We start from the raw sequence: 15,411 nt of genomic DNA, 5'->3' as shown, positions 1-15,411 counted from the left end.
AAATTCTATGATTCTTTCCTATCCACTAATGGTGCAGAGCAGGTTTGTCCAATCTTTTTGCTTGGGGGAGGGACACATTTCAACATGTTTCTCACTCGTGACCAATGAGTTTTTCAGAAAAATTAAGTTTGACATAACATTAGACATGAATCCCAAAAATAAAACCGAGGTATGAAAAGAAATGGCATGCTGAGCAAAAAAGCAATGAATAATAAATTTAAGCAGAGAATTAAAGTGTAATAGGCGAGTGTGTGTGGCTCAACCCCAGGCTCAAGGTTTCACTTAGCCACCTTCACCCACAAAGAGGAGATAAAAGTGCATGATGGCATTTGAGGGTGAGTGAGAACCCAGATACTGGGAGTGAATAGATTTAGGGACACATTCTTCAACCTTACCCTCTGACCACCCACATACAAACACACTCCCTCAATTCCCCTCATGTGCACGCACACATTCTCTCATCTCACCTCCCTCACACACACCGTCTCCATCCATGCGTGTAAGCATTCTCTGATTGCTCCCCAGCACGAGCATTCTCTCTGTCGTCGTTTCACCTCTTTCTTTAACCCCCCAAAAAACCAGGCACGTACGTACACTTCTGGTCATGCGCACATTCTCTATTTCTCACTCCCGCCCCCCACTGCATGCACGTTCTCTTGCCATCCCACGCACTCGCCCTCAGTGCTTTTAATCTCGCTCTTGTCATGATACGTAAACATGCAACCATGAACACTCCGAATAGGACACAACCAATGGACAGTCAGGACACTCAGGTGGCATCACCAAAAAGGGCATGACATAAACACTATAAAGGCATGAGGCACTCACATCCTGCCTCTTTTCGCGCACACACATCTGGAGAGTTAGACAGGGTTGCTCAGCAGCATCACACCCCAGCACGTGGCTTAGAGCAAGCTGGTACAGTTAGAGAAAATGCTGGAAAATCTCAGCAAGTCTGGCAGCATCTGTAGGGAGAGAAGAGAGCTAATGTTTCGAGTCCGATGACTCTTTGTCAAAGCTGACTGACAGAGAAGGTGGGAAATATTTATACTGTGGAGTGAGAATGAAAGATGAGTCATAACCACAGAAACTCGGGGAAACCGGTTGCTAATGGCCACAGATACCAAGGGGAAAGAGTGTTAATGGCAGTCCCCAGAGAGGACAAAAGATGTGAAAGGTTTCTCCGACTGGTACAGTTAGACTGAGTTACTACAGTTAGATTAGCAGAGAGTAAAACTCATTTGAGAACTGTGTTAATAGTTCAATAAACACGTTGAACTCATTTCAGAGTCTGGAGCATTCTTTAGTTAAGACTGCATCAAGTAGCAGCCTGTGTTATCCGAAGCAGCATAACACAACAGCTCTCTGGATTTTTCAAACTGGCTCCAGGGGCCAGCCACTAAGAGGGACTTCAAGGGCCACATTTGACCCTCTGGCTGCATGTTGCACAATCCTAATGCAAAGTTAAGCTCCCAGTTAAATCAGTGAGTGTCACCAAGCTTTTCAGTCATGGGAAGTCATCAGAACTGAGCCCAGTCGTGCTCCCACGCATCTGCCTACATGTTTTTCACCTGTAGGTTGCTGAACTCTAATTATCAGGAATCCTAGATGTCTGAAACTCTTACTGGTGAACGTCAGCACCATGGGGAAAAATATGACTTTGTAGTCTGTTATGCCATTACCACAATCTGAAATATAATTGTTCATTAATTCATCCAGCAGATCTTTATTCTTCTGTTTGTTTTTTGGAGGCCACCATTCTTTTATTAAAAACTGGTGTGTTTTTGCTCCAAGGCTGCAGCTGACTGTTGCAAAATAGATGCTGCTGTGCAAAAGATGAAACAATAATTATGGCAAGCTCCATTATTCTGAGTGGATGTCTGAGGGGAAAGCGGGATTAGGCTATTGAGTTTGGTGATCAGCCGTGATCATAACGAATGGCAGAGCAGGCTCTAAGGGCTGAATAGCCTCCTCCTATTTTCTATGTCTATGTTTCGATGTACATAATGACATAGTAATGCAACAAGCTTAATTCATTTAGAATATTCTACTCTCTGAAAACTGTTTTTCAAAGCCAAGCTAACATAAAGAGGAGCGCTTTGTTTAGCCAAGAAGGTATTTTCAAGTATGTTATACCGTTTTTTTAAAAACTAAATTTTAGAGGACCCAATTCATTTTTTCCAATTAGGGGCAATTTAGCGTGGCCAACCCACCTACCCTGTACATCTTTGGGTTGTGGGGGCGAAACCCAGGCAAACACTGGGAGAACGTGCAAACTCTACACGGACAGTGACCCAGAGCCGGGATCAAACCTGGGACCTCGGTGCCGTGAGGCTGCAATGCTAACCACTACGCCACCGTGCTGCCCTATGTTACACACTTCTATCACTGTGCTGGAACTCTTCATTAGAAGATTAATTTCAAAATCCTTTTGAAGGGTAGAGCCAAATGCAAAATGAAAACTTTTCCGTTGGAATTTAATTGTGTTACTGGGTAATTAATTATTGGGATTTTTGCAACCATTTTATTAAACCATTACAAAAAAATCTGGCAGTGATCCACAATCCTCCTTCCTTATCTTAATTAAAATAAGTCTGTTGTCCATACAGCTTTGAAGATAGTTCATTTAAGTAATTTATCATATAGATTAAATTGGTTGGGTTTTAGCAATGGGAGGAAAATTGTTAATTAAAATCTTATTACTGATCTATTAACACCATTTGTAGGTTTTGTATATGTACACACATGGGGGAGGGGGGGCGGTGGGGGGAGATTATGCAGTGTTCAGTTAATTTAATCATTTTGGCCTTGATTATTTGATGTTTTTATTAGTCGGATGAATCAATTTCCTTTCCACCTCCCTAACTTCAGGAAATTTCAATACTATTGTTAAAACCATATATCTAAAGATGTCATAAATTTGGTTTTAAATATTGACGTTGCTAAATTGAAGCGCAATAAGTAACGAATGATAACATGTATCTTGCACCAGCACAATGTTTTATGAACTTAATTCTTCCATAAAACACTAAATTCAAATATATCTTATTGCGAACCTTTACCAAAAAAAAGGGCAGCCCAGTAGCACAGTGGTTAGCACAGTTGCTTCACAGCTCCACGGTCCCAGGTTCGATTCCAGTCTTGGATCACTGTCTGTACAGAGTCTGAATGTTCTCTCCGTGTGTGCGTGGGTTTCCTTCGGGTACTCCGGTTTCCTCCCACAGTCCAAAAATGTGCAAGTTAGATGGATTGGCCATGCTAAATTGCCCCTAGTGTCCAAAACGGTTAGGTGGGCTGGGTTATGGGGATTGGGTGGAGACGTGGGTTTGGGTAGGGTGCTATTTCCAAGGGCCGGCGCAGACTCAAAGGGCGGAATGGCCTCCTTCTGCACTGTAAAATTCTATGATCTCTGACCTGGGACATCACAGCAGGGGTTTCTGAGTATCCTAGATCCAGCCGGCTTCATCAGTGACCTTCCTTTCATCATAACGTCAGAACTTTTTATTTATTTTTTAAATTTAGAGTATCCAATTTTTTTTTCCAATTAAAGGGCAATTTAGCGTGGCCAATCCACCTAGCATGCACATCTTTTGGGTTGTGGGGGCGAGACCTTCGCAAACACGGGGAAAATGTGCAAACTCCACATGGACAGTGACCCAGAGACGGGATCAAACCTGGGACCTCGGCGCTGTGAGGCAGCAGGGCTAACCCACTGCGCTACCATGCTGCCCATAAAGTCAGAACTGGGGATGTTCACTGATGATTGCAGAATGTTCAGCTCCATTCACGATTCGTTCGATACTGAAGCAGTTCTTGTCAAAGTGCTAAAATTCTCTCCCTAACAACATTGTGGGTGTACCTACATCATATGAACTGCAACAGTTAAAGAAGGTGGTTCACCACCACCTTTACTTGGGTAATTGGGGATGGGCAATAAAAATGCTGGCCTAGCGAGCGATGTCCACGTCGCGTGAAAAATATTTTTTTTAATTGGACAGTGGTCAGGAATTGTATTCAGAAAAAGAGGTGTAGGATTGATAAATTGTATTTGTATGGTGCCTTTAACATTATATAACATAATATGACACAAGACAATAGTAGGGCAAATGTCGAAAAGCTTGCTAAAGAGTAAAGGGGAGGGTAAAGTAAGATAGAGGTTTAGGAAGTGAATTCCAGGACTTGAAGCTTAACCACCATTACTAAAGTGATTAAAATCAAGGATGCTCAAGAGGCCAGAATTAGAGGAGCGCGGATATCTCTGAGGCTTCTCGGACCGGAGAAGATCACAGAGATGAACGGACTTACTAAGTCATGAAGGGATTTGAAAACAAGGGTGAAAATGGTAAAAGCAAGACTTTGCTTAACCGGAGCCAATGTATGTCAGCGAACTGAGGTGATGGCTGAATGGGATTTGTGCAAGTCAGGCGATGTTATGGAGGTGGAAAGAGGCAGGGGATGGCATGAATAATTGGTTGAAAACTCATCTCAGGGTCAAAATAACACTAAGTTTGTGAATAGTCTGGTTCAGCTTCAGATATTCGCCAGGCAGAGGAATGGACTTCGTGGCAAGGTAAACATTCGCGGCTTCTATCTTCCCAATATTTAATTGGATTAAATATCTGCTCATCCAGTCAGACAAGCAGTCTGATCATTTTGGAGACAGTGGTGGGATCGTGGGATAAAATGGATGAAGATAAAATGAGGATGTTGGCAGTGTACATGTGGCAACTGACATTTTCCAATTACATCGTCAAGAGGCAACATTTCATCTGTGGTAGATGAGAAATAGGAGGGTGTAAAATATAGATCTTTGGGGGATACTAGAGGTAACAAAGAATGGGAAGAGATTCACATTGGAGATTCTCTGGCTATGATTGGGTAGGTAAGCATGGGGCCAGGTGGGTGCAGTCTCACCCTGCTGGGCAATGGTGGAGAGGTACTGAAGGAGAATCGTGTCATCAACTGTGTAGAAGACTGCAGACAGGTCAAAAGAATGCAAAAGAGGCAGTTGAGACAGCACTTTAAGCTGTGGGTGGGGTCCAGGGAGATGCAGATTATGGGGAACCATAGGTTTGAGCCAGGAAAATTGGTCGGGAGGTGTCAGAGATGGGGAGGAGAGGGGAGTCAGGGTATTAAAAGATCTGTTCCGGGGAGGTAGTTTTGCGAAACTTGAGTTGGGGAGAAATATGGACTGGGGCAGGGGGAAGTATTTAGTGACCTGCAGCTCCGACACTTTGCCAGGAAGGAGGTTCAGAGCTCCCCAATAGCGCCGGCCCCCTCATTGTTGGAAGAGGTATTGACGGCAGGTGGAATGGAGTGTCGGCGATCTATGGGACGATTTTGGGTGACGATAGGTATCCTTGGAGGGTATTAAAGCAAAGTGGGAGGAAGAGTTGGGGGAGATTATGGAAGACGGTCTGTGGTGTGTGAGGTGCCTCCGGAGGGTAAATGCCTCAACCCTGTGGGCGGGGTTGGGGCTGGTTCAGCTGAAGATTGTGTATAGGGCGCACCTCACAGGGGGAGGATGAGCCGACTCTTTGAGGGGGTGGAGGATGTATGTGAGTGTTGTGGGAGGAGCCCCGCAAACCATGTTCACCTGTTTTGGTCCTACCCGAAGCTGGAGATGTATTGGATGGAGATTTTTAATGTCATTTCGGGAGTAGTACATGTGAGTTTGGAGCCATGGGCCCCTAGAAGCCATTTTCGTAGTGTCAGACCAGCCCGGGCTGCAGGCAGGCGTGTGGCAGATGTTTTAGCCTTCGCCTCGCTGATTGCCTGTAGGTGGGTCCTGCTGGGGTGCAGATCAGCTTCTCCGCCCTGTGACTTGGCTTGGCAGGGGGACTTGCTGGAATTTTAGACGCTCGAGAAGATGAAGTTTGAGCTGTGGGGGAGGATGAAAGCGTTCTACAATTCATGGGGATTGTTTATCATGTACTTTCAAGAATTGGATGCCATCGAACATATGGGGGGGCTTATTAGTGGGGCAGAACACATTGTTTCTGGGATGACTGTTAATTTTCTTTTGGTCATTTTGTTTCATTTTACTTGGAATGTATGGATGATGTTTGGGTTTGAAGGGGATGCTGTGTAGAGGATTGGTACTATATTTGTTGTTGATTTTCTTTTGTGTATTTGACGAAAATGTGGAAAATGAAAATAAAAAGATTTTTTAAAAGGGTGCAGAAGGATAGTTTGCCTCACAGTCACAGAGGATATCAGTTGCAAATTTAATAGAGTTGTTTCAATATGGTGATGGGTGGAATCTTGTTTGGAGGAAAATAAACATGGAATCCCAGGAAAGATGGACTCTAATTTGGGGGGGGTGGGGGGCGCAGGGAGGGCGACAATGCATTCAGGGACTTTGGAGAGCAATAGGATGATAGTTTAATAGAATGGAGTGGTCAGGAATTTTTCTATAGACAAGGGGTGACGATGGTAGAGTTGAACAAGAGGAACATAATCAGAGCTTAATAAACTGACAAGCGTCAGGTAGTATGGGAAGCCAGAATAGGCTTTTTTGGTCAGTAATTTAATTGAAATAGGGTCGAGAGAGTAGAAGATGGGCCTCATAGATAAGAAAAACTAAGAGAGCATCAGGAAAGGTAGAAGAAGACTAAGAGAAAGGTACACATTAAATCTGGGGGGGGGCAAGAAGCAGCCTTTGAGGAATTCTGGACTGGTGGACTAGGCGAAGGAAGGTGACAAAGAAATTCAAGAGCTCCTCAAACTGTTTATTTTTAAAATTGCTATCAGTATTCCCCATTCATTTGGAACAAGGATTCCAAATATATTTCCAAATTGGACTACTTAAGCTCTTAATGTTTTTGATTTAGCCGAGGCATAAGAGATTTAAGAGCAAGGAGTTTATATTGGAACTGTATAAAACTTTGGTTAGGCCACTGCTGGAGTGTTGTGTGCAGTTCTGGAATGCCCATTATGGGAGAGATTTAATAGCATAGGAGATTTACCAGGATATTTTCTTGGGTGGACTGTTTTAGTTATGAAGCGAGGTTGAACAGACTTGGATCGTTTTCCTTGGAACAGAGGAGACTGAGGAGGGACATGATTGAGATGTTTAAAATTATAAGGAGCACAGATTCAGTAGACAGGGAGAAACTTTTCCCCTTGGTGGGGTGATCAATGACCATGGGGCATGGATTTAAGGTGAGGGGATGTGAGGGGAAACTTTTTTTATCCGCAGGGTGGTTGGAGTTTGGAACTCACTGCCTAAAGGGGTGGTGGAGGCAGAGACCCTCAAATCATTTAAGAAGTATTTAGATGTGCACTTGCGATCCCAAGGTACACAAGGCTGCACTCTGGTTTCCTCCCCAAGTCTGGAAAGACGTGCTTGAGGTGAAGTAGACATTCTGAATTCTCCCTCCATGTACCTGAGCAGGCGCTGCCAGAGTGTGGCGAATAGGGGATTTTCACAACTTCTAGGTGGTTGGTTTTGACAGGTACAGATTCAATCGGCCAAAGGGTCTTTTCTGTGCTGTATGACTCTATGGATCTATGATTTAGCAAAGCACTAAACAAAATGGTCTCCCACAGCAGTCTGTGAAATCTTACCTTAATTTCAATCTTGGATAATGACATAAATGGGAGCAGGCCGTACAACATCATTTTTGCTCTGCCATTCAATAAGATCATGACTTAATTTCTACATCACTTCACTTTTCAATCCTACCTTCATCATCTTGATTCCTTTAGTGCCTTAAAAATCTATTGATTTCAGTCTTGAATATATTCAATATCAAATGACAGCCATTTGGAATGAATAATCCCAAAGATTTACACCCCCTGAGTGATAAATTTCTCCTCGTATCAGTCCTAAATGGATGATCCTTTTTCTTGAGACTGTGACCACCTACTTCTAGGCTTTCTAGTCAGAGGAAGCAACTTCACCGAATCTTCGTCAGCTTTCTGAAGAATTCTGTTTCAACAAAAACACCTCTCATTCTTCTAAACTCCTACAAAAATAGGCCAATTCTATTCGACATATGTTGGAGCAGTTAAAAATAGATATTACTTTAGTTCAAGGAAACTTGAATAAATATCCCATGCTTTGTGCTCTTCTGCTTTTTGTGTATGATTTGGGTTTGCAGTTGCGCTTTGAAAATTGTTATTTGCACTACATCTTGAAAATATCAATGTCACCCAATCCCCTCCATATATCATCAGAGCACCAGATTTAAGAAATCGATGTATAAATTATTCAACTTTGGAAGAGAAGACACTTAACCCAAATTTGAACATAAAGTTCTGCCTTACAGTCTCTGGGTGGGTGGGGTGGAAACTGTTGAAATACGTTCTACCAATTTATTCCTGTGAGAATAGTATATTTATTTTAATGCCTGCTTGGCGATGGTTGTCTTTGTCTATTTCACAGTTTAATAAAAACAAAGATTGTAGCCTTCGTGATTTACCTAATTTACTCTTCCATAATTATTATGAAGGTTGGTTAATCTTAATTTGTGTCGTAAATTGACTTTGGCTTCATCTCTTTTAGGTGGATTTTGCCTTCATCGTGTGGCAAAGCTTCCCTGAGAGAATTGTAGGATACCCAGCTCGCAGTCATTTCTGGGACAGCACAAAGGAAAGATGGGGGTACACATCTAAATGGACTAATGATTACTCCATGGTCCTAACGGGCGCTGCTATCTACCACAGGTATGTATTTAGGCAGGCAGTAAAACATTGCTCTTAAACTCCCTCTCTGTGGGGAATCCAGCAAGTCATTATCCAACTAGCCTGTGGCGCAGTGTTTTATATCTTTCTTTCAAGGCGCATACTCACAAATCTTTGACGGTTGCAGAAAAGTTGATAAGGCAGTTAGGAAAACAGAGGATGGATTTTTTTTAAAGGGCCATTGAATACAAAGCCATGCTAAACTTTTACAAATCTAGGTTCAGCTTCAGCTAAAATATTGTGTATAATTCTGGGAACACCACACTTTAGGAAGGATATCAAAGACTTGCAAAGAGTAGAGAGGAGTAGGGACTTGCGTGAAGAAGTCAGATAAGCTGAGGTTCTCTTCAGAGTGGGGAGTGTTATGGGAAGACCTGGCCACGGTGTTCAAAATGAGTTTTAACAGAGAAAATAGGGATAAACTAATTTCTCTGGCACATGGGTTGGTAACTAGAGGTCATAGGTTTAAAATTTGAGCAAAAGAACTAGAGAAGAAATCGAGGGCTATTATTTTATAGTGTGCAATCATCTGGAATGCACAGTCCGGAAAAAAAAGTGTTGGAATCAGATACAGTGCAGAATATAACTAGTCTTCATGAATTTTTAAAGTCAAGATTTTATTGTTGTAAAACAGGAAACTTTAAATTGCCCTTTTCTCTCAAACCAGAGATAAAGAAAGAGCCCCAATTGCGTTGTAGGAACTTGTGTTTTTCTGCAAATTATCGTAATGTTTCTGCATAGCTCTCTTCTTGATGCTAATTAAACTTCAATTGAAAATGTTATAATCTGGGCACTAAGTGGGAAACTGAAAGAAGTTGAATAACAATCTCATAGAACATAGAACAGTACAGCACAGAACAGGCCCTTCGGCCCTCGATGTTGTGCCGAGCAATGATTACCCTACTCAAACCCACGTATCCACCCTATACCCGTAACCCAACAACCCCCCCCTAACCTTACTTTTTAGGACACGACGGGCAATTTAGCATGGCTAATCCACCTAACCCGCACATCTTTGGACTGTGGAAGGAAACCGGAGCACCCGGAGGAAACCCACGCACACACGGGGAGGACGTGCAGACTCCGCACAGACAGTGACCCAGCCGGGAATCGAACCTGGGACCCTGGAGCTGTGAAGCATTTATGCTAACCACCATGCTACCGTGCTGCCATGTAAACATTTTACAGCTTTTCCCATGAAATTTGATGAGGGAGAGAAAATGTTACAAGGGGTTGATTTTATTAAGACCAATCAATTATTAAAAGTTGCCTTTTGTGCGAGAATCATTATAAACCTAATTACAATAAATGGCCTGGAGATTGCTGTTTTAAATATGCCAATTGCTTTCTCTTGCAATGCTTTAGATTTAGGGAATAGATCAAATGAAGCCCACTGTAACGGGAAAATTCCCCCGTTACACCCCCCAACCACGGCCCTTGATGACAGGTAATCAAACTTTAACAAGGAGCAAACAGCTGCTGAATGGTTCAAAATAGTCAGTGTACTTAACATGCCGTGCCATTATAATTGACAAGAATCATAATGAGAAATGGTTGGACTGTCCAGGGTAAACGCGAGTGGTTTAAGTTGTGAAGGCTGTAATGATTCCCTCAATGCTCCACTACAAATGGGATTAATACAGGGCCTGTGTTCTTATCACAAATGCAAGATGCAAGCAAGCCTTGATTCTGCCTGATTTCTGTAGTGCCTTTGAAAATGAAAGACCAGATTTTGGTTGATTCCAATATATGTGCATCCTGGTGTTTCATAAATCATCTAAATGTTGAATGCAGCAGCCAGGAAGATCAGTTCCCATTGATTTTGTTACAGTTAAATAAGCATAACAAATCGCAATGTCTGTATGGCAGTAGTATAAATAAGCAGATGTAGGATTTATTATCATTGGGAAGCAGTTGTGCTGACTTTTTGTTCATCTGCAGAGTTTCAAGTTAGCATTACAGTTGCACTTTAAATCAAATGACATTTTTTCTTCTAACTTTCAGCGAGTGTATCAATGAGAATTCAAGATAAAATTTAATATCTGTCTTATAGCTCATAATTCAATATGTATTTTTTAATTGAAACTTTAAAAAGAAAATTGCAAGTCTACTAAAGAGGTAGAGTTTTGAAATTGATTTCTACTGCCATTTTCATTAACTAAATCAACCACTTAACAGTGAATTTGTAGTTAACCATACAACATTAAAAAAAAAAATTTCTATACTTGTAAATTATCCAGTTACCATGTTGCCCACAATTGGTTTCTGCTTTGCACTTTTAAAATTGTACACCTCAATAAAACATTTTAGTCTTAAACTTTGAGCAATTAATTTTCTTCATTATTCACTGCACCTCCTGCCTCTGCCTCACTCTACCCGATAAGTAACTGATGTTTTTTGTTCCACTGATTTTTCTACTTGTAAGTAGTCCTTAACCGTACAGCCTAATGTCAGTAAACTTGTGTTGAAGAAAGTTCTAAACCTGTGTTGCTGCTGAGGAAACAGTCTTGTCATTCTCCATTTTCACTGATTAATTCTGAATTTCAACCAAATTATTGAGTTGTATTTAATTAAAAGACATGAATTATGAATCATTTTGCTGTGTATAAAACAAAAAAGAAACTGGGTGTTCACAGTTATAGGGTGGGATTCTGCGGGGCGAGCAACTCCGGCGCGAATGAATGGCGTGAACCACTCCGGAATCTGGCTGTCCCGAAGGTGCAGAATCCTCTGCACCTTTAGGGACTAGGCCGGCGCCGGAGTGGTTTGCGCCTTGCCGGCTGGCAGGGTAGGGGCTTGGCACCACGCCACCCGGCGCCGAAGGGCCTCCGCTGGCCAGCGCGAGTTGGCGCATGCACAGGAGCACCAGCGTGTGCTGGCGTCATCCCAGCGCATGCGCAGGTGGGTTCAACAGCCATCGCGGACTGTTACAGCGGCCGACGCGGAGGAAGAGAGTGCCCCCTTGGCACAGGCCCGCCCGCGGATCGGTGGGCTCCGATCACGGGCCAGACCACCGTGGGGGCACCTACCGAGGCCAGATCCCCCTGCGCCCTCCCAAGGACCCCGGAGGCTGCCCGCAGAGCCAGGTCCCACCGCTAAGTACCTGTTGTAATTTACGCCGGCGGGACTGGCCGCAAACATGCGGTCACTCGGCCCATCACGGGCCGGAGAATCGCCGGGAGGTAGGCGCTGCCCGCGGCCGCTGACCGGCACTGTGCAATTCCCGCCCCGCCAAATCCCCGGCGTCGGAGAATTCGGCAGCCGAGGGAGCAGGGATTCACGCCGCCCACCAGCGATTCTCCAACTGTGCGAGGGGTCGGAGAATCCCGCCCATAAAGTTTTAAAAGTCATTGCATAGATTTACGGTATTTATGATTAATTCATGACATATGCTTTTATTATTGTAGGTACTACCATTACCTGTATACTCATTACCTGCCTTCCAGTCTGAAAAACATGGTGGACCAACTGGCCAACTGTGAAGACATATTGATGAACTTCTTGGTTTCAGCTGTTACTAAGCTGCCACCTGTTAAAGTCACTCAGAAAAAGCAGTATAAAGAGACAATGATGCAGCAGGTAATTTTGTGAAAGTGAAGGAGTCCAAGCAACGTGGGTTTTATGATCTCTGAGTTAGGTTTGTTAAACTTCAAGCCTGATCTAGCACCTAGGTTTGGAGATTTAAAATGATACTTGCAATCACATAGTGCTTTTCACAGGAAATAGGAGCAGGAGTAAACCATTTGGCACAGTGAGCCTGCTCTGCCATTCAGTACAATAATGGCTGATCTTGGGCTTCAACTCTACTTCTCTGCCCACTCCCATATCCCATGAATCTGTCTGTTCCAGCGTTAAATGTGTTCCATGAAGGAGCACCACATCACAGCCAGTGAAGTATTTTTGAAGTGTAGTCACTTGTAATGTAGGGTATACGGCTGCCAATCTGTGCACCGCAAACTCCCACAAACAGTAATGTGGGAGTCGATCTGTTTTTGTGATGTTGATTGAGGGATAAATATTGGCCAGGGCACTGGCTGACCTCCCTTGCTCCTCTTCAAAATAGTGCATGGGACCTCTTACATCCACATTGCACTGAAATGTTAGCCTCTACTTTTGTACTCAAATCTTGGAGCGGGGCTTGAAGCCAGAACCTCCTGACTCAGAGATGAGTGTGCCACCCGCTAAGCTGACACATTGACTGTACATTATAAAATAACACCCAAGTGTGTGACATTTGTAGTGCATTGAATTTGGATTTTTAAAATATTGTCAACTGTCTCCTCTCCTGAAGATAATGGCCTCAAAATTCATTTGCCTAGCGCCATTTCTTGCTTTGTAGATTTACCTTAATACCTTGGGAGCAGGTGGTACCACAGGCCACTGCCCACATAGCAGGTGCAGCATTCATCTTTGATATGGCTGCGCACAAATAACACAAGGAAGCTGCAGTATCCTGCCATAACAGGCAAATGGTGAGATGCAACGATAGCAAAATTGAATAATACTGGTCCGGGAAATAAACACTCAAAAGACGTAACCTTTACTTTCTTTTAATAAAACCTGGAGGAACAGAGTCACAGGATCGCTAATTAGTTTTAACAACAGGGAAAAAATACTTAATAAACATGAGAATATTGGAGTATAACACAACTCCTTTAGCTGAACAATTACTCGCAGGTTTTATGGTTAACACGGATTACAAAGTGCATCTTGATCTATAATGGTTTCATTAACACGGGCTTTTCACAGTAACTTCATTTGAAGCCTACTTGTGACCATAAGCGATTTTCATTTAATTTCATTTCAGTGAAAAGTATTTTTGTGCGAGCAACTCAAACCTATCATTTGGTATATGAAAATAAAATAAAAAGAAAATATATAACAAGGCAACGCAAGGTACACAATGTAAATACATAGACAGCGGCATCGGGTGAAGCATACAGGAGTGTAGTAGATGTAGATGCAATCTATCTGGCCTGTACTGGTCTAAACTCCTCAGAACTGGCCCTAATATTCCAGCAATCTAAAGCCCTCCCTCCTGCATCATCTCTCCAGCAACACCTTCATAGCTCTATCCTCCTGTTTCAATGCTCGCTTTATTAGATGTTGAGAAGCATTTCCTTTGTTTGGCTCAGGGAATGCTGGTATCCTTATTTTCACCTAATGTTAGGAAGACGGCACTGTGGCCATTCTGTCTGCTCTCCCCCCACCCCCCTTCATTGTCCTTTTGAAACTCTAGCCCAATTGTAACATTTCCTGTCATCTCACTACAGGGCCGGGATTCTCCCCTACCCAGCGTAGCGGAGTGGCACCAACCACTCCGGCGTCGGGCCTCCCCAAAGGTGCGGAATTCTCTGCGCCTTTAGGGGCTAGGCCCGCGCCGGAGTGGTTTCCGCTACGCCAACTGGCGCCAAAAGCGCCGCCAACGGCCTTTGCCGGCCGGCGTCGGGGCTGCCCGAAAGGCCTTCGCCAGTCCGCGCATGCGCTGGTGCGTCAGCACCGCTGACGTCACCACTGGCGCATGCGCAGTAGGAGGGGTCTCTTCCGCCTCCGCCATAATGGTGGTGGCAGCGGAAGAAAAAGAGTGCCCCCATGGCACTGGCCCGCCCGCCGATCGGTGGGCCCCGATGCGGGCCAGGCCACCGTGGGGGCACCCCCCCGGGGTCCGATCGCGCCCCCAATCCTGCCGGCACCAGAGGTGGTTTAAACCATGTCGGCGATATTGGCCTGTCAGCGGCGGGACTTCGGCCCATCGTGGGCCAGAGAATCGCCGCGGGCCTAGCCCCTAAATCAGGCGTGATTCCCGCTCCCACCGATTCCCGGGTGGCGGAGAATTCCGGCCACGGCGGGGGCGGGATTTACGCCAGCCCCGAGCGATTCCCCGACCCTGCGGAGGGTCGGAGAATTCCGCCCCAGATATGAAATTGCATCTGAGATTTATTTGCATGGTTTACCTCACAAAGACAAATAATAACGACAAATGGAGAGGCAATTCGTCTATCCCCTTTCTGAGAAACCTGAAATCCCTCTTCACAGTATCTAATTAAAACTTTCATCCAGTGACTGCTGATTGGAGGTGCATGTCAGGACATGAGAGGAGTACAAGATCGGGCTTGACTGTGCCCTCTATGATATGATAGTCTTCAGACATGTATTATACAGATTGATACTGCTGAGATTCAGGGCTTCCTAGAGGGAAAAAGGGAATGTAGCAACAAAATGTAAAATCTTGACAAAGTAGGTGAACAATTTTCTTTTTAAAGAAAATTGTAGAAATGAAAACAAAAAAACCCAGAAAATACACGGTTTGAGATCACTTGATGTGAGCATGGGAGTTTTTGCGAGCTCTAGCTCTGCTTGTCTTTTAATTCTTTATTTTATCCTTATGCACGTCCCATAATTACTTGTGTTTGAAATAAAAGTCTTGCACTGTGTCCCTGAAAGACCCTGGCTAGATTTCAGCAGAGGAGCTGAGTTAAATCAAAAAATATTAATTTGATGGAGGTGGCTTGAGCCCAGATTGCAGTGGCGGTTTTGTTGGTGAGTGGGCGTATGCCACTGCGGTGCTGTCAGCATCAAGATGATAGCTGCCATTGTGAATGATGTTCTGGACAATCATCTCGGCTGCATGGTACAGGTTTTGGTGCTCACTTTGGAGTGCAAAATATCCGTGAGAGAATCCTGTTATTTAATAGAGAAATTTCAGTAGTGAGGGCTCGCCTT

At 43.9% G+C, this 15,411-nt stretch overlaps 1 protein-coding gene across 1 annotated transcript in view; it reads left to right on the top strand.

Moving 5' to 3' along the window:
• The window catches only part of LOC119972676 (exostosin-1-like), a 255,149-nt gene that overhangs the window by 229,909 nt on the left and 9,829 nt on the right, over positions 1-15,411 (top strand). The window contains exons 9-10 of the mRNA XM_038809779.1: positions 8,510-8,670; positions 12,096-12,267. Coding sequence (XP_038665707.1) covers positions 8,510-8,670; positions 12,096-12,267 — 333 coding nt within the window. The remainder of the gene's footprint in view (positions 1-8,509; positions 8,671-12,095; positions 12,268-15,411) is intronic.

This window comes from Scyliorhinus canicula, chromosome 10 (genome assembly GCF_902713615.1).
Source record: "Scyliorhinus canicula chromosome 10, sScyCan1.1, whole genome shotgun sequence".
NCBI classification, from domain to species: Eukaryota; Metazoa; Chordata; class Chondrichthyes; order Carcharhiniformes; family Scyliorhinidae; genus Scyliorhinus; species Scyliorhinus canicula.
Note: the sequence above shows the minus strand (reverse complement) of the source record. Positions and strands in the feature narration are given on the sequence as shown.